The sequence below is a fragment of the Grampus griseus genome, assembly GCF_964374135.1.
Source record: "Grampus griseus genome assembly, chromosome: 11".
Lineage (NCBI taxonomy): Eukaryota > Metazoa > Chordata > Mammalia > Artiodactyla > Delphinidae > Grampus > Grampus griseus.
This window is the reverse complement of record NC_139005.1, coordinates 91,461,724-91,481,159: the sequence shown is the minus strand read 5'-3', so window position 1 is coordinate 91,481,159 and position 19,436 is coordinate 91,461,724. Positions and strand designations below refer to the sequence as shown.

Here is a 19,436-nt window from a genome sequence, read left to right as displayed (position 1 = left end):
TTTATAAGCGGACGGTGTTCTGTCCAGTGTACAGAACACTATGAAGTAATATACCGTGCCACGTGTTATACTGCATGTTCTATAAATATCTCATCAGACCCTGACACAGAACTGTAATGCTGGTGGAAGTCATCCCATTATACAGATGAGAAAGAGAAAACTGGCTCAGCTTTTGGGTAACGGTCCTAAAGTTAACAATTTCAATCAAAATAATTGAGCCTCCGAAAGCAAAAACTTGCTGGACTGTGTTGTCAGAGTTACTAGGAAAATAGAGCATAAGATGTGCTTCTTGGGGACCTTTCATTGTAGGTGGAGCGTTATAAAATTCAGTTTAAAGTAGTGTGACAAGTGTCATGGGGTTTCAAGTTCGGGCTGGTACTTCCCGAGCTGCCTCCTGCAGACCCATGATGCAACCCAGCAGGATTGGCTGGAGCAAGTGGGCAGGTGGAAGTTAATTTCAGTCTCATTCTCTAAAAACATCTTATATCAGCCTCCACATGCCTCATGTCTTTCATCTATCCCCTACTTCCATCTGGTCTTGCTTGGGGCCACCAAGTTGACTGCTGTAAATAGTCCTGACTCTAAACTTTCAATCGCATCCTGCGGCCTACAATCCAGGCTCAGCCTAGTCTGAAGGCCCTGCCGTATTTTATCAGTCCTAATTTCCCAATACAAAATACAGCCAGCAGCTGTTTTAAGTACTTAATTAATTGCCCACACCCATTCTCATAATCTTCACAACTATTAAGTAGACCTCCCTAACTTCCATTTTTGGTCTGTCTGGTTTCAATGTTTATTCAACAGATTATTAAGGGCCTCCTGTATGTCAGATGCTGATGGAAGCTGTGAGGTCACTATAGTGAATAAGATCATTTCTGCTCTAATGGAGCTTTTCTCTGATGCTGATACAGGCTAAAAAAAAATAGATAAATGGCATTCCTTAGGGGGTACTTAGGTGTGAGAGCTCAAGGAAGACTTTTCTAGAGAAGTCCCAGTGATGACTTTGAATGAGAAGAAGCTCCAGCCATGCAAAGCTGGAAGATCACAGGGTTTTTCCACACTAGGCACGGCTGCCTTCCCACCAGAACCCTCAGCCCCATCTCACAGGACTACTTTAACACCCGCTTGAGGTTTCCTGTACTTGCGCTGTGTTCCACCCATGTAAATCTCATGCAGGATCCACATCCCACCTCTGGAAAGCCAGCCCTGGTCATCCAGTTCACTTGAATGGCAGTTCAGGGTCATCCTGTCATCCTCCATGTTGCCTCCACTTTGGCCACCATTGCTGGGCATGAGCAGTGGATTTGTGTTTCAGTGTCTTTACACTGAACTGTCGTAGGCCACTTTGTTTACATTACCAATGATGAAATAAAAATTCACATTTTAAGGCAAGACAAGAAAAATTTCAACATAAAACCTTTTCTCTTTCAACCTCCTGCTCCCCTCTGGTGTGATTGTGCACCCACATTATGCATTGACCACATCTCCCCTGCGGCAGAAATGCCTGCTCAACCGTAAGATCAAGTTTTCTTCTGGTGCCAGCAACTCCTTGGAAGAAAACATTCATTTCTCAATCCTGTAAGGGGTCACAGTGACCCTCCACTCGCCCTGTACTCGCAGACATCTTTGGTGAACTTTATGTACAATGCCAATATGCTGTTTCCCTTAAAGGCAGTGATGGGGGCAGAACAGACTGGTCAGGTGACCTGGGGAGATAACAGCCTGCACCTAATGAAAGTTCTTAGCTTAAATACTTACTTATGACCATATTCATGTTGCTAGCTATATTACACATATTCTGCCTATTTTGTAAGAGTATTGTTTCTTGCACTACCAAATGTGTGACAGAGCCTCCAATAAAAATAATGACTAGGCGACTTGAAACAATTACAAACATACAGTTCTATAAGATCAATGATTGTAATAGTCTAACTCTAGATATGGGAAGAAACAACAGGCGGGAACCATTTCCTGAACCATAACAGACTAGTAAGACAGGTGGTCCGGAGGCTTTTGGCTACTGTTAACAGGGCCTGGTCCAGCAGCAGCACGTGGAGTGCCCTATCAGTAAATTTTGCCTGGCCTGGGAATGAGCATTCCTAGCACCAGGTGACAAATCAGTCACAGAATGCCTCCCAAACCTTGGTCGAAATTAAGACTGAAAGGGAAGCAATTGTCAAATAAAGAATGTAACCTACTGCCCAGTCCTACAAGAATCAAGTCATTAGCCACTGCAGTTGCTGACCTACAATATACCCTGAAGGAACTGAGGATGAGGAGGGGCTTTTTGCTCTAAAAGTGGCAGAACCAGCCTTCAGACGTATTTTCAAGAGAAAGTCTTCTGAACCCAGTTTCTTGCGTTTTCCCATACTTAGAGAAGAACTAAAACCATCAACTAAGCTGTTAATTCCTTGTGAACAGCAACCTTCTACCAAGATGTGTGCTTGACTGCACATCCCCTTCATCAAAATCACAGCTATGCTGGCCTCCCCTACCGCTTCGTTACAGTCCTCGAGCCTTCTGGAAGAGCTCATAATTTGGAGTATAATGGGGGGTTTTCATGTCACACTCCACTTCTTAACTGTGTGACCTTAAGCAAATCACCCCTAAATTCCATTTGGCCAGTCAGCTATTTACATTATATTGGAAACAATCCCTGGCCTTCCTCTTCTGGTGGAAGGTCCAGTCAGTCCTGTTTCTTAGTAAACAACAGACTGAATTTGTAGCGAACACACCAGTTAATTTGTTTTTCCGTCCTGGCTTCATCAACCTGGTTTCCGGTCCCAGAGTACTGAGTACCCAACTAGTCTTTGGCTACAGTAATGGAGTGGAACAGCTGCGATTATCTCCAAAAGTCGTCTGCTCCCGTGCCTCCCTTACACGTGGAAAGACACAGCTTTAAAGAGCCCCAAGCCACTTGCCAGATTTGATCTTCAGTCGGGCCACCACGCGCCGGCACGCGCCGGCCGGCGGAGCAGCACGTGCGCGGCTCTCGCGAGCGACCCGGAGCCCAGAACCCGACAGCCCAGCCCCTCATGACGCGCGCCGCCACGTGACCCCGCCCCCTGCCATGGGCGGGGCCGCCGCGGTGGCGCGGGCAGGCCGAGCGCGGGCTGATTTGGCTGCGGGCTGTCTACGGAGCGGCTGGGAGGTTCGAGCTCTGTGCGGGGGGGTGGACTGGCGGGCCGGGGAGGCGGGAGCTGCGGGCGTGGGCACCAAGCGCGCGTGGGGAGCGGCTCCCGTATTCAGCGCGCCCGAAGGAGGGCGGCCTCGCGCTGCTCCGCGGGCAGGTGTGCTGGGGCTTCCCTGTCACGTGGCCGAAGAGACCCGGGTGTGGGACGGGAGCCTGCAGACCACACCTCCTTCAGGCTGGAGGCCGGAGCGCGGGGGCGTGGCCAAAAAGACGTGACCCTCGAGGGTCTGGCCTTGGAAGGCCCTAGGGGGGTGTTGGGCATACCTGGAATTAGGGGCAAGTGGAGAAAACACCCAGCCTCTTATTACCATGGCAATAAGGAGTCTGGCGCCCTTGGGAACTAAGGTCCTGAGGGAGATGGAGGGGCTCGGGACTCCTAGGAGGAGCCCAGATCCGAGCTTGAAACGATGGAGTCGGGGCAAATGAGTTCAGAGGTCCTTGGGTTCTGGTCCTGGCTGCACCCCTAGTCGCAGTGAGCGCTCCGGCAAGCCCCTGCCTTTCTGGGCCCCCAGTTCCTGGCTCACCTCCGCGGGCGTCAAGGGGCCTTCGTGGTCCGAGGCCTCACCTCTCTGGTCTGCCGTAGGATGGGTCTCTCCGCCGCGGCCCTGCCGTGGGGCCTCCCAGGGCTTCTCCTGACCATCGCCCTGCACCCGGCTCTCTCCCCGTGCCCCGCCCAGGCCTCCGTGCCCGCGCACCGGGACTACTGTGTCCTGGGTGCCGGGCCCGCGGGGCTGCAGATGGCCTACTTCCTGCAGCGGGCCGGCAGGGACTACGCCGTGTTCGAACGCGCCCCGAGACCGGGCAGCTTCTTCACGCGCTACCCGCGGCACCGCAAGCTCATCAGCATCAACAAGCGGTACACAGGCAAGGCCAACGCCGAGTTCAACCTCCGCCATGACTGGAACTCTCTGCTCAGCCACGACCCCCGGCTGCTCTTCAGACACTACTCCAACGCCTACTTCCCCGATGCCGGCGACATGGTGCGCTACCTGGGCGACTTCGCAGACCGGCTGGGGCTTCACGTGCTGTACAACACAACCATTGCCCACGTCACTCTGAACAAGGATCAGCGGGCCTGGAATGGCCATTACTTCATCCTGACCGACCAGAAGGGCCAGGCATACCAGTGTAGGTAAGGAACCGGGCTCCAGGGCTCACCTGCTGAAGCCAGTGCCTTCCCTGGAAGAAGGAAACCCATTGGTTGGCCCGTAGATGTGGGAGAAAAGAGGCATCTCTGCCCATCCTTGCTCCCACTGAAATCCAGTGCTAAGAGGTTCAGTTCAGCCATCATTTCCCAAGTGTTTCCTAGAAATGTACGTACTCAAAGATTCTTGAAAATTCTGACCATTTCTTTCCTCCAGGATTTTTCAGATTTCAGTGTCTTCACATTCACTGAAGGACTCCAGCATTGGGTGTTGAGCATTGTCTGAGCTTATGCACCCACAAAACCCTTTTTGTAGAGCATCTCCTAGAACTTGTGTTCCCCAAAATACATTCTGAGAAATACTGGCAAGTGTCCAGCAAGTGTTAGACAGGCTCAGTAGGATTTCTGAACTGAATGAGAGCGAGGGCCAATAGGCAGTGCTGCCAGGATTCAGTTTTAGCTCGCTTTGACTTGGGAGAAAGCTTAGCATAGTCTGGAGAACCCAAATTCAGAGTTATATGTTATACCGTGCTTGTCTAATCCTCACAAGGATCCTTTGAGGGAGGTTCACTGATGCCCATTTTACGGATGAAAAACTGAGGCTCAGAGAAGTTAAGTAACCGGTGCCGTGTCACACGGCTAATAAGGGGTACAGCTGCCACTTGAGCTCACATCTTCCTGACTCCGAAGCCTGTGTTCTTAACGCTGTGCCCGACTGCCTCTCCGTTCCCGGCCGTCAGCCTAGCACCTGGCTCCAGGCAGGTGCTCGATCACGGTTCATTTTCTCATGCCTTTTGCCAGAGGCTCAGCCTTGCTCCTTGCTTGTTAGAGCCCAAGGAGAGAAGGGTTGGGCCAATTTGGACCCTCGCATCTTAGGCAGCAGTGCTACAGTGTAGGGGATTCAGATGTGAGCAAATGGACAGGCCAAAAAGCAAGGGGCCACAGAGGCTGCCCAGGCCCCTTCTCCAGGCCACCCGGTCCTGTTTTCTAAACTACCTTGTGATCAAACCATTCCTCTGCAGGCTGGCAGGGTCCGGCTCCCAGCCTGTCCACCACGGGATTGTAATCCCCACCAGTGGAACGAGCAGGACTCTGGAATTAGGTTGACCTGTGGTCGGATTCTGGGTCTGCTGTCTAAGGAGCTATGGAGTTCGTGGGCCCACGTGGAGCCTGCATCTCCTCACCTGTAGAGCAGGCGGAATAACACCAATGCAAAGCTGCTTTGAGCCGTAAGATGAGGCAGAAAGCACTTAGTACAGGGCCTCGCACAGAATCACCACTCAGCAGATTCTGCATCTGCCACGCAAGTAAGAAAGGGGGAAGCAGAACGTCTAGTTTCTTTTTCATGACTAGGGTGGTACTTGGTGAGGCTGCCATGTTCAAAACTAAGTGAATTAATCCATTTCTCATGGCGTCACCCTCTCCAAAGTCAGAAAGTAGAACTAATTCTCACGTTTGGTATAATCCCAGGAAGGTGTAAAGGAAACTGCACCCACTGGATCACTCAGTGAGAGGCCAGGGTAAGGTCTCAGATGCACTGGGACAGGTCAGGAGGTGGGTGAATAAATGAACAACCTGCTTTATTTTAGGAGCCAGCAGTCTGGGTGAGGCGGGCGAACCAGGCGGCAGGTCCAAAGCGGGATTTTTCACTTCGTGGTCTCATAGCTAAGAGGCTAAGCCATCCTCCCTCTGTCCCCCACCTGCAGCGTCCTTCTCGTGGCCACTGGCTTGTCAGTGCCCAACCAGGTGGACTTCCCTGGCTCCGAATACCTGGATGGCTATGAGTCCGTGTCCGTGGATCCCGAGGACTTCGTGGGTCAGAATGTGCTGATCCTGGGCCGGGGGAACTCGGCCTTTGAGACGGCGGAGAACATCTTGGGTGTCACCAACTTCATCCACATGCTGAGCCGCTCCCGGGTCCGGCTCTCCTGGGCCACCCACTACGTCGGCGACCTCAGGTATGCTGGGCAGGTACTGTGTGTGCTGTGCTGCCAGCCCCTGACCCCCGCCCGACTAACCACCCTGGCCCCTGAGGCTTCCTTACCCGGCACAGACTTCTTTCTCCTTCTTTCTCTCTCCTGACATTCCCCTTGGGCCCCAGGGCCATCAACAATGGCCTGCTGGACACCTACCAGCTGAAGTCCCTGGACGGGCTGCTCGAGTCTGACCTGACGGATCTGGCCATTGTGAAGGACCTCGAGGGCAAATTCCACGTCACCCTGAAGTTCTTCCTGGAGGAAGGCAACCGGAGTGCCGACGCCATCCCCCTCCCCCAGGACGATAACGACAACTTCGCCTTGCGCGTGGGCTACGACCGGGTCATCCGCTGCCTGGGCTGGAACTTCGACTTCTCCATTTTCAGCAAGTGAGTCCGAACAGAGGGGAGGAGCTGGATCTCTCAGCAAAGCCCTCTGGTCAAGGCCCAGGTGGACAAGGAGACGCCAGAGGGCTTGAACAGATCCTCCTGTGCCATCAGGTCACACAGGGACCCAGAGCCCGGCCTCCAGTGCGGCTTGAATCCTGGCTCTGTCCCTGACCCACCACGTCTTTAACGCGAACCTCAGTTACTCTGTCTGTTAAATGGACATCATCATACCTGCTTCCTAGGGTCACGGTGTGGTTTAAATTTGAACAGGAATGTAAGCACTTAGCTCAGTGCCAAGCCTGTAAAAAGCGTTTCATACATAGCAGCGATTTTTATTCACAGCCCTTTCCACTCACAGGTCCCTCCGACTCTCTGCAGGGGGTGAGCTCAGCAAGAAGTACCCCCTGGTGAAAGCCAGCTATGAGTCCAAAGGGAGCCGGGGCCTCTTTGTCCTGGGCACTGCCAGCCACTCCGTGGATTACCGGAAATCTGCTGGGGGCTTCATCCATGGATTCCGATACACAGGTGAGCCCGGGAGAGAGGGCCGCTGTCCCCAGGGTCTGTAAAGAGACGCCTGATTCCCTTAAAGCAGCCTTAACAGCAGTTGATTGTCATAAATTCCCTGTGGGGCAGGCAGCAGTGGGTTTTCGTGGTCTGAGGACACATCTAGAGAAGTACCAGTTAAGGTGTAAAAGTAAGTACATCTTGGGGTGGCGTGTTACCCGCATCACCGTGATTGGCAAGGACTGCTAACCTGGGGAAGCAGCTGCGTGGTCTCAGGGGTGAGGCTTCATAACCTCCCCAAGCCTCTGTTGGCTCTCCCAGATGTCAGAGTTGTAAATGAGGTGAATTCTTCATCCCATAGAGCTGTTGTAAGGACTAAATAAGGTAATATCTGGAGACCGTGGAGCTGTGAAGTATTACGTACACATAGACTCTTTGGGTACCAACAAATTTCAATAAAAGTTGCAACTAGATTATATCAGCTCTTTTTCAAAACTCTCAGTACTAAGGGCACCAATTTTCTGCGCTCTGGGTAGCCCATTGGATGGGTGCTTTATTGCATGACGAGTGTTACATGGGCCAGTTAATTTGACCATAAAAACACCATAAGGGGGCTTCCCTGGTGGCACAGTGGTTCAGAGTCCGCCTGCCGATGCAGGGGACGCGGGTTCGTGCCCCAGTCCGGGAAGATCCCACATGCCACGGAGCGGCTGGGCCCGTGAGCCATGGCCGCTGAGCCTGCGCGTCCGGAGCTTGTGCTCCGCAACGGGAGAGGCCACAACAGTGAGAGGCCCGCGTACCGCAAAAAAAAAAAAAAAAAAAAAAAAAAAAAACCACTATAAGGATCCTTCATCCTTATAGTCACATGTGAGGTGACAGTGGCAGGACTTCCATATGCAGATGGCCTAAAGCAGAAGTGGGCAGTCTCGGGCCTGGGGGACCAAATCCAGCCGTGCCCGTTCATTTCGCGGTCCTCTATGACTGCTTTCCCACCAGAGGCAGAATTGAGTCAAGTGAGAGAGACCGTCTGGGCTGCAAAGCCAGAAACACTTCCCATCCAGCCCCTTTCAGAACACACGTGAGGACCCTGCTCTAAAGGCACCTTCTTGGAGCCGTGCAATACAAGCGTGTCCAGAGTGCAGAGCTGGTGGGGCTCTGCGTCCCTCCCCCCCACCCCCGCCCCGGAGGTGAAAGATAACATCTTAAGGGCAGCGTGCCATTCCTCCCTCTGGCCATTTCAGTGCGTGCCATCCACCGGCTGCTGGAGCAGCGTCATCACGGCGTCACCTGGCCCTCCACCAAGCACCCCATCACACAGCTGGCCAGTGCCATCATCCGGCGCGTCAATGAGGCTTCTGGGCTCTACCAGATGTTCAGTGTGCTGGCCGACGTGGTCCTGTTGGAGGAGTGAGTAGTCAGGCCTCGCCTTCCCACTGCCCCTCCCCCTCCCACGCCGTCGTGCTCTTCTCTTCCTGTTGCATGTGTGGAAGAGCCCAGTGGTTCTTTCCTGAGATGAAGATGGCTGGTGGGGTGGGCAGGGCGGCTGGGGATCAGTCTGTTCTGGGGAAACCAGTGACATCAACACCACAAGCTCTGTTGACAGACAGACAAGACGTGAGTGTGACTGCAGCTTTGCCACTTTCCACCAGTGTGATCTGGGGCAAGTTACTTAGCCTCTCTGAGCCTTTCTCTCATCTGCAATATAGAGCTAATGATACCTACCTCGCAGGACTGTAGGAAGGAGTAAAGGTAACTGGTAGAAAAGCATCTGGTACCAAACAGATGAGCAGTGAACTGACAGTGATGAGGGATCACCACCTGCGTGGATTTAAGAGCTCCTTGGGCCAGACCATGTCGGCTCCTTGTCAATCAAGTGATGAGCAGCAGATCACAGAGGACGCTCCCTGAGGAAGGAACCACGCAGAGCAGGGAAGGGAGAAGAGCTGGGGGCGGTGAGCAGTGGGGCTGGTTCTGAAAGGACACGGGGCAGGTGAGACGCCTCAGAGGGAACAGTCTGCTCCAAAGCCAGTGAGTGCAGCAGCACATCGAGTTCAGGGACCTGCAGGAAACTCAGCGGTGCTCAGAGCAAAACCCCCATCACCCTTGACTCCTCTCTCTTTCATACCCATTCACAGCATCCGCAGGTCCCATCAGCTCTACCTTCAAACTGTGTCTAGAATCTGCCTCTCACTAGCCCCCCACTGCCACCTTGGTCTGGTCCATGAGCATCTCTCACCTGCACTAATACAGCAGCCTCTCACCTTTGACCTCATGGTCTGCTCTCAACATGGTGGCCGGAGTGATTGTTTTTTTTTTTTTTTTGGCTGCTGGTGCGTGCGGGCTTTTTCTAGTTGCGGCGAGTTGGGGCTACTCTTTGTTGCAGAGCACAGGCTCTCGGCTTGCAGGCTTCAGTACTTGTGGCATGCAGGCTCAGTAGTGGGCTCTAGAGCACAGGCTCGGTAGTTGTGGCTCATGGGCTTAGTTGCTCCGTGGCATGTGGAGTCTTCCTGGACCAGGGCTCGAACCCGTGTCCTCTGCACTGGCAGGCGGATTCTTAACCACTGCGCCACCAGGGAAGATCCAGAGTGATTCTTTTAAAACTTGAATCACTAGAATTCAGTTCTGTTCACTATCTTCCCAAGGCCCGCAGCTTCCCTTCCCAGCCCGGATGACACCCGACATTCCCCTCGTGGCACACATGGCCCTCCTTGACCTGCCCCCACCGACTTCCCCTCCCCTCCCCCTCGCTCCACTCCAGCCACACTAGCCTTCTTCCTGTCCCTTGAACATGCCAAGGTGTTCACTCACTCCTAGGGCTTCTCCATCACTGGTCTCTCAGCCTGGCTCACCCTCTCCCTAGATACCCACTCAGGTTACTCAGCGTCTTCTGTCTTCTCTCCCCAGTGTAAGTCAGGGCTCCGCTGTAACAGTAATATTCAAGGGAGACGCGCAGGCCTGATCCGTGTCTGTACGCTGTTTGACGGGCGCTTCTAGGCAGGAGAGGCAGGCGCACGCACACACCACACGCACGCACGCCCACGCCTGGCACCTCTGCCGCAGCACTGAGGGGCTTACCCACGCCGTGTTGCCCCTGTCCCCAGGAATGCCACTGCTTTTGAGTACCTGGAGGAGTTCCCCATGCAGGCGCTGGCCCAGCTGGAGGCAATCACGGGAAGAAGGGCAAGGCACGGGCTCTTCGTCATCAATATGGAGTACGGCCGGAATTTCTCTGGGCCCGACAAGGACGTCTTCTTTTATGACCGCTCTGTGGGGCACACGGAAGACGCCTGGCTGTCGAACTTCCTCCATCCTGTCATCTACTACTACAGGCACCTCCCCACCGGTGAGCTGGGTCTCCGCTCTCCCCCGAGCGAGGGCACTCCTCGGACCCCAGCGCCATTAAGCTGTCACGCAGCACCCTCAGCTGACAGAAGGGGGGCCTCTAGGGGCTCTGCCTAGAGCCTAAATGGCGCAGATGGTCCAAGAACGATAAATGCTATTCCCAGATCCTGGCCCACACATCGACCTGGGTAGGCCACGTGTGGAGCGGCCTGATCACCTCCAGGCACCACGTCGTCAGAGGGACACTGTTGTTGCCGTCTCCAAAGGAGGCTGACCGTGGAGTGGGGAGCGGGGATCTGGGGACTGACTCTTAGAAGGAACAGGAAAGGGAAGGGGAACTGGTTAGCACAGGAGGGGAGTGGGAGAGCTGGGCAGTGTTCCCAGGGCTGTCCTTTCCTCGCTGTGGGACCTTGGACCATTACTTAACCCCGCGGAGCCTCCGCTTGCTCGGATGTGAAATGGGGGTGGCCATGGTACCCTCCTTGTAGGATGAGGGTTAATGAGATGATACAGCACAACGCCAGCACGGCGCCCAGCACGGAGTAGCTACCGAATGATGACCAACCTGGGGAACACGACTCCTGCTTCCAAACTTGAAGGGATGTCCCCTGGAAGAGGATGATCTAAAACTAGAGGTCGTTCCAAAGGGCGGAGGTAGCGTCAACAGGTGGAACTGACAGGAGCGCAGGTTGACGTTCACTCTAAAGGAGCAGCGCATCGTGAAGGCTGCCGGGGGGGGATGGGCCACCTCCCAGAGTCTCCCGATGCAGGGATGGCCGTGGCTTGGTGCCCTGTGGCAGGGACACACAGCAGGGCACCCACCAGGTAGGAAACTGGGCTAGAGGGGCCCGAAGACCCCTTGGATGCAGGACGCCGAGTCTCCTCACAGAAAGGCCAGTTTCAAAGCAGCCACAATAGACCTCAGCTCACGTAAGTCTTAGAAGCAAACCAAGTTCAAGTGACTGGTCCTAGTTCTGCCCGCTGACAGTGCAGGGGATGAGTCTAGTCTAGTCCCTCTCCCTCACGTCCACCCTCCAGACATTTGGAAGGACAGCTGAACAGGCTGACCATGGCCCATGCAGAGGTGCATCAGGAAGGCCGAGCGCGAGGGGCTGGGGGGCAGGCACCTGGGATGTGGCCCTGGGAATGGAAGCCCCGTGCTCGGCTCTGACATGGCGCCCTTTCTCCTCCCCACAGAGCAGGAGGTGAGGTTCCGCCCTGCAGGCTGGCCTCTGCCGCGGCCCACGGCCATCCACCACATCGTGGAAGATTTCCTGACGGACTGGACGGCCCCGGTGGGGCACATTCTGCCCCTGAGGCGCTTCCTGGAGAACTGCTTAGACACCGATCTCCGGAGCTTCTATGCAGGTAACTTAAGTTTCCCGAAGGACAAAGGGGCTGAGCTGGAGGGTGAAGAAGACCAGGTAGATCTGTGCCCTGTGGAACTTTAGGATGTGCGTCTAGAAACCCAGACCCAAGACTTCCCTCTCCTACGACGGGAGGACTCGGTGTTCACAGAAACCCCCTCCCAGTACAGCACACCTGCAAACGCTGAATAAAATGTCTTTTTTAAAAAACCGGCAGGAAAATAAGGGAACTCCCCAGAGGCTAAACACCAAGAAAAGCACAAACCCACCGCTGGATGAGAGATACCTGCTGGTTGTCAGTGGCCTAGAGCCCGGGTAACTGACCAGCACTTGGAGCTGGGAAGACGAGGCTGGAGCAGGGTAGGATGTCTGTACAGAGACCTTTAAATAGAGCTGGGATCTCAGTAGGTAAAGGAGAAGGCAGAAAGCACTCCCGAGAGAGAGAGAGGAGACGCACGCTTTCTGGCTCTGGGTAGAGTGGGGGGGATATCTCCCCTGAGAATTTCCATCCACTAGGCCTCACTCATGTGAGTTTGGGGCCAAAGTTCACACTACCGTTGTGGTGCAGAAATCACAGAAGTCAATGTGAGTCTTCTGTGAGGACACATACCTTAAAACTAGGCCTCAAAGAATTCCCCCAGATAAAGTTCCCGGGAACATGAACTCCCAAGCAGAAATCACTTCACACATAAGGATACAAACTACCATGAGGGAGTGTCAGCAGAAGCAACACACCGTAGGATGAAACCTACAAAGACTGTGGGAAATGGAATGGTCAGAGAGAGGATGTAAAGTATGTCCAAAATCTGTAAGTAAATAAAAGAGAGATTACTGAAAATAGAATGAAAGGGCAGGACTACCAGAATTGACTGGGCAGATTTGAGAAAGGTCCAAATAGAACGTCTGGAAATGAAAATATAAATTTGTAATTGGAAACTCAGTGTCAAGGTTAGTAGCACATTAGACAGAGATGAAGGGAAAATTGGTGAACTGGATGGAAGATAACTCTGACAGTCAAACCCAGAGAGGGACTTGGGGAGAGAGAAGTCTCACGATCCCCAGGAAGAACTGAGCAAAACAAGCCAAGTTTTTGTCTTTTTTTTTAACCCCCTGAATTACCAGGATACCCACTCCTTTTTTCTGTCCAGCAAACATCTGTTGAACAGTGATTGTATTTCACACACTATTCGTATCAAACCAGGTTAGAGACGGTCAGTCCTCGGCCTACGGGTCAGAGAGCAAGTGTCCTTCTTTCATCCCTCAGTCTACCTTGAAATAAAAATGTATATATTAAGGGGGATGGCTTAAAACAATACTTCAAGTTAATAATCTAAATGCGTGTAGATGCTCAAACAGGGGTAGTTCATAGAGCAGAGCTAAGCAGCTTTGAAGTACTAGCATTCTGCAGACATAAACTCTGACCATACACTTACACATGAAATTACCCACTATAGATCTGGAGACCTCAGCTGCAAAACCTCTGTCTGTTTCTCGAGGTTTCAGGAGTACACGGAGATGCCAGTGCCTGTTAGGGAGTGTATTCCTACCCCCCTGAGTTACGGCTCCTGCCGACCCATCGTCACAGGCCCTGCAGCCTCCTGGCTCCTACTCCCTAGATAGACTCAACAGTACAGGCCACTGAGTGTCACTGCCTTGAACTTGAAGGAATCCTCCCCACAAAGGGCCAGCTGGCAGAGGGTGGGCTTTCCCTCCACCCGGTTAGTGGGTGTGCAGCCGCTAGTTCTGGACCCAGATCTGCTGGGCTTCTCCACCCCTGGCCCCTGCAGAAGGGGTGACGTATGTCATAGGAGGAGGTGCTTGCCGAAAGGCCACCTCACTGCCCCTCTCCATCCTCTCCCACATCTGCTGCCGTCCCTGCTCAGAGAGGATGGTCATGGACCATTCTGGCAGGGGCCCTCTGTACTACAAGTCAGAGGTAAGGTAGGAAATAGTTTTCCTGTAGCACCTCACAGCCTGATCACTCGTGTGAGCCTTACAGCGTCCTTTGGTAATGTGCCCATTCACTGAGGCAAGAGACTCAGGTTGGTTTTCTGACACTCACTCCATCTTCCCATCCTGTCTCTAAATCCCTTAGAAGATTGAGCCCACCTCTGTTTCATCCTTTCTATTCTTTGAGTCAAAGTTATATAAGTACTTGGCTAACAGGCTTTTTCACCCACTTCCGTTCCCATTCCCCAGAAGGAATGACTTGTAGCTCTTCTGGTTGTCTCTTAATATTTCTAAATAACACGCATCCACAGCTCTTTCTTCATTGATCAGATCTGACCTACACACCAACCTTCTGCTGTGGCGCAGACGAGGGTCTAGCAGTTTTATCTTTACGTCCCCCACAGTGCTTAGAATCGCGCTTTACATACAGTATCTGCAGCTCAGACATTGTTGAGGGGATAAATCTTTGCAGGGAACTCTGAGCTCAAAATGGAACTGACCACCAAGTTCCCAGCCCCCCGGGGTGGCTCCTGGAAGAGAAAGCTGAGGGGCTGCTCCTGGGTGGCCGAGCTCCCACCCCGCTAGCGCCACGCACAGCAGCATGCGAGCCTCCCACCTCTGGGAGCTGAGCCGTCTCTTTGGTTTGCTTTCCTTTGGAGCCTTGTTTTTCCAAAATGTTGAGGCAGCCTCCCAGTCTTGGAACCTCAGGGAGGGATGAGATCCACGGCTACCCAGGTCAGATGTGAGATACCCAGAAAAGTCAGCTCCCAGGCTCAGGGGATGGAGGGAACCGGGTGAGGCCCCTGGGGCATTGGCACCCCCTCCCCTTGCACCTCTCCCCACACGTCTCAGCCCGGTCTCCTCTTGCTTTTGTGCAGAGTCCTGTTTCCTATTTGCCCTAACACGCCAGAAGCTGCCACCCTTTTGCCAGCAGGGGTACCTGAGAACACAGGGGCTCGTGGGAACTGAGAGCCTCCGCCAGCACGGCGTGGAGAGCGGGCTCCTGTGGGACTATGCCACTGTGGGCCGGGGGCGCAGCGGCCAGCAACCTGGCGACCACGGGCCAGGACAGCACCCTCTGGCTCCAGGGCCTCCGGTCTCGCCCTTCGACAGCAACAAAGAGGAGCTCTGATGGCCAGGCTTCTCCCGCCCAGGCCCACAGTCGGCCCTGCCCTTTCCCCAGGGTTCAGTGCTCCCACCGACGTGATTGCCAGAGACACCTCAGATCATCGCAGTGACCGCACCAAAGCCACACGGAGGGCACGGAAGGGCTGAAGGGCGGCCACTCGGTGGTCTCCCCTCCTGTTCGGTTCAGAGGTGCCTGGGAAGTGGGGACCAGAGAAAGCATCTTCTGCCAGATGGAAGGGAGCTGGCTCCCACACCGGACTTGTCTGCAAATGAGCTGTCACGGAGCACCAGGCTGGCCTCACTTCTGTCCCCATTAAGTGCCCAGTGGTTCCTTTGCCTTCCAGTTGTCGACTTAAAAAATATTCACAACCTAAAAGTTGAGAGTTATGTTTTATTCAGCGGGAATTCTTAAGACTTCAAACCCAGCAGGCAGCATCTCAAATAACCCTGAAAGAACTGCTCCGACGAGGTGAGCGGGGAGCCAGGTTATACAGAAGTTTTGCAACCAAGAGCAGGTGGTCTGAACATCAAAAGATTATTGTTAATTAAAGAAAACCAGATATCCCAAGTTTAGGAACTTAGTGCCTTTCTGTGTATGGGAAGATGCAAGAGTCTGGGCTCACTGAAATCTTTCCTTTGATATGCACCTCAGCTGTCTGGGGCCAATATCCTATGTTTTCACATCCTGAGTTTCCTCAGGGCTCACCGTGGGGAGTGGCTGCAGTCTGATGGCTGCTCAAAGGCAGGTATTCTTTCCTTCCTGAGCTCCCTCAGGGCTCACCAGCTCACATCAGTGGTGGCTGCAATCACTGATGAGTGTGGCATCCTTTGTTTACTGATGTAGCGGGAAATACTGCATTTCTCAGATCCTCCTCTTGGTTGGAAATTTGACCAATATTTGGGAGACATTTCATGACCAAATTTTGTCCCACGGCACTGGGAGGCGCATCCCAGATCGGGTGAACATTTTTGTTGATGTGTCACTCCAGGTGCTAGTTTCCAGATTAGGCCCTGTTGATAACTAAAGGTTCTCTGGATCTTCTGTCTTACTAGTCTACTATGATCCAGGAAATGTTTTCCCTTTTTGCTCCTTCCCATACCTAGAAACACAGTATTACAGTTATTCTGTAAGAGTCATAAATGTGATCTGTTTCCTCAAGATGTTTAGCCATCATCAATTTTGTTGGAGGCCTGGTTACACACTGGGTACTGTAAGAGACAACAATCTTATAAAATAGACAGGATATAAGTAATGCAGCTAGTAATATTGACAAAGTCTTAGTGCAGCAGGGAGACACGAAGTACAAACAATTTGGAAACAAAGAACAAATTAAAACAATTATTAGTATAACTAGTTGTAATCCAGTTGCAATAAACCATCAAGTCCACAGGAGGGCCAGCTGGAGACGCCAAATTTTGGCAGGAACAGGTAGAGAGAAAAAGATAACTGTTTCATCTTTGTTTACAAAGGTATACCTTATCAACTTGTTGTACATCATAGCATAAGAGAAAAGGTTTTTTTTTGAAAAACAAAGATTAAAGCTAGTATATTTCCCAAAGTCATAAAGTTATAAATCATATTCATCAGTTCCTTCAGTCCCATGTAATTGATTCCTGTTGATCTGGATGAAGTAATCAGGTTTTGAGTTTTGTCATTTGTTACAGAGTTCAGTGGTATTATCTAAAGGCAATCAGAAACATATTTGGGGACTTCCCTCCCTGGTGGCGCAGTGGTTAAGAATACGCCTGCCAATGCCGGGGACATGGGTTCGAAGCCTGGTCCAGGAAGATCCCACATGCTGCAGAGCAGCTAAGCCCATGCACCACAACTACTGAGCCTGTGCTCTAGAGCCCGCGAGCCACAACTACTGAGCCTACGTGCCACCAACTACTGAAGCCTGTGCACCTAGAGCCCATGCTCTGCAACAAGAGAAGCCACTGCAATGAGAAGCCTGCGTACCGCAACGAAGAGTAGCCCCTGCTCGCCATAACTAGAGAAACCCACGTGCAGCAACGAAGACCCAATGCAGCCAAAAATAAATTAATTTTTAAAAAAAAGAAACTTGTATTTGTTTTTTATGAGTCTTCTTAAAAATCTTCATTTTGTAAAAGCATCAGGACAAAACTTAAAATAGCATGGTTAAAGATCTGAGTACAATACAATGGGCAGGAAACTTGGATATTTCTGTGACATAACATTTTAGGATAATAACTAGAATTATGACTGATAACATTATATCAGGGCATATCAGATGTTAGGGATTCCATATAAATTTTGGAATATCTATATTAATGACATTTATCCATACACTGTAAGCTAAGGTTCATCTCCAATCACTTGACAATGTCTCTGAAGTAATTAAACATACCCGATAAACTTAATTAGTTTAACATTCATCTCTGAGATGTCTCAGGATGTTCCTTCAAAGCATCCCAGAGTCAGCTGTAGGCTAAAAGAGCTTTGGTTGGATTTTAATATTGGGGAAGTTTGTTAAAAATATCAAAACTGTTTTAAAACACAACAGGATCACAGGTCACTGTGAATCAGTACTTACTTATTTAACCAAAGTCACAAAAAGATTAAAAACAAATACAGATCACTTAAGCCAGGTAGCCAGTTGTCTAGGTTTATCCAACTAGGTTTTAACCTTTGATGTGGTATTAACACATAAACCAAAGCAGTTGTCACCGTTAACAATTCTAGTGTTTTTCTAGGTATGAGAAGATGCAAGAATTTGGGCTCATGAAAATTTTTCTGAAAATATCTATCTGAAGGCCCGCTCTGCCAGTTTTTCCCAGAGCACAGAGGGCTTCATTCCTGATCTCCACCCTGAACTGCTTTCAGGGGGTGTTGAAGGTCACCAGCTGCAGTGGCCATGATTTAATCTTTGTAGAGGTAGGTGGCAAGTGCTAGTTTCTAGTCAGCAGGGCCCCTTCATGGTAATAAACTTGACCATGGTTTTGGGGCAGCATTTCATGACCATTTCATCCCACGGTGCTAGGAATGCTCATTCCCAGGTCTGGCGAAGATTTTTCTGATAGGCCACTCGATGTGCTATCACGGGACTAGGCCTTTACTAGCATCCCAAAGTCTCTGGACCACCTGTCTTCATAGTCTCTTATGGTCCAGGACAATATTCCCTCTTGTAGCTTCTTCCCATATCTAGAGTCACGCTATTTCAATCATTAATCTCATATGGAACTATATATCATCGTTTTTTTGTTTTGTTTTGTTTTTTGCGGCATGCGGGCCTCTCACTGTTGCGGCCTCTCCCGTTGTGGAGCACAGGCTCTGGACGCACAGGCCCAGCCTCTCCGCACGCATGTGGGATCCTCCCGGACCGGGGCAGGAACCCACGTCCCCTGCATCGGCAGGCGGACTCTCAACCACTGGGCCACCAGGGAAGCCCTGGTCTGTCTACTCCGATTGTCATCTTTTCATCCTGGTGTGAGTACAGTTTCCTCGTCTGAGCATTGTTTTAAGGTGATTTTGAGATCAGGCATCCTCTCTAAAGGTCAGTCCAGTACAGGGGTACTTTGTGAGTGAAAATTAATCCAAGAGTTAATTCCCTTTAGTTACACTGTGAATGAGCTAGTTAAGACTACCTGATAAGGGTCCTTCCATCCAGGTTGGAGATAGTCCTTTAAATTATGTCTTTTCCAGGGCTTCCCTGGTGGCGTAGTGGTTGAGAGTCCACCTGCCGATGCAGGGGACATGGGTTCGTGCCCTCGTCTGGGAGGATCCCGCATGCCGCGGAGCGTCTGAGCCCGTGAGCCATGGCCACTGGGCCTGCGCGTCTGGAGCCTGTGCTCCGCAACGGGAGAGGCCACAGCAGTGACAGGCCCACATACCGCAAAAAAAAAAAAAAAAAATTATGTCTTTTCCAATATGCATAATCCCCTGGTTATAGGTCTGGGGCATCTGATCTTCATCCAAAGATAGATTACTGAGATAAGCTTTAGAAACAAACTTAGAGTGTCCTTTAACAATTCTATTACACTTCTTAGCAGTATAACATAACAGCAAGGAACTATCAGAAAGTGAGTCTTGGTAAACACAGACCTTAATTAACAAAACTAGAATTTAATCTTCATTGAAGCATAATTTTTTTGTTTCCATTGTGAGGGCATTAACCCTGCAGCCAGGGAAGGCTTTAACCCATCACATAAAAATGAGGTTTGTCATGGAGCTGGAAAAAGCCAAGCAGCCGTCTTGGATTTTCCATAGCCCTGACTCTGATTTACAGCAATTTTTAACTCATTTTAAATTCTCTGACTTAGGAGTAGACCATCGCCATGTTACAAAGACATCAGGATAGCAAAAGTCTGACAATGGGGGGTTAATTTTTGTAGAAGCAGGATGAACTTTATCTACATGTGCCAAAATCTTCATAGATCATTGTGAAATAATACTTATTTACTTTACCAAAGTAACAAAAGATT

At 51.4% G+C, this 19,436-nt stretch overlaps 1 protein-coding gene across 2 annotated transcripts; it reads left to right on the top strand.

Annotated features, from left to right (window-relative positions):
• Window positions 1–3,777: 3,777 nt before the first annotated feature.
• FOXRED2 (FAD dependent oxidoreductase domain containing 2) lies at window positions 3,778–15,388 on the top strand (the record flags this gene model as incomplete). Of its 2 annotated transcripts, XM_082665933.1 has the most annotated exons (8): window positions 3,778–4,325; window positions 6,044–6,295; window positions 6,439–6,702; window positions 7,061–7,227; window positions 8,448–8,613; window positions 10,308–10,549; window positions 11,746–11,916; window positions 14,744–15,388. In XM_082665933.1, the coding sequence occupies 8 exons, from the start codon at window positions 3,778–3,780 to the stop codon at window positions 14,995–14,997; spliced, it is 2,064 nt and encodes a 687-aa protein (XP_082522059.1). In that variant the 3' UTR covers window positions 14,998–15,388. The 2 variants fall into 2 exon arrangements, with proteins under 2 accessions (XP_082522059.1, XP_082522060.1); XM_082665934.1 differs by lacking the exon at window positions 6,439–6,702.
• Between the last annotated feature and the right edge of the window lie 4,048 nt (window positions 15,389–19,436).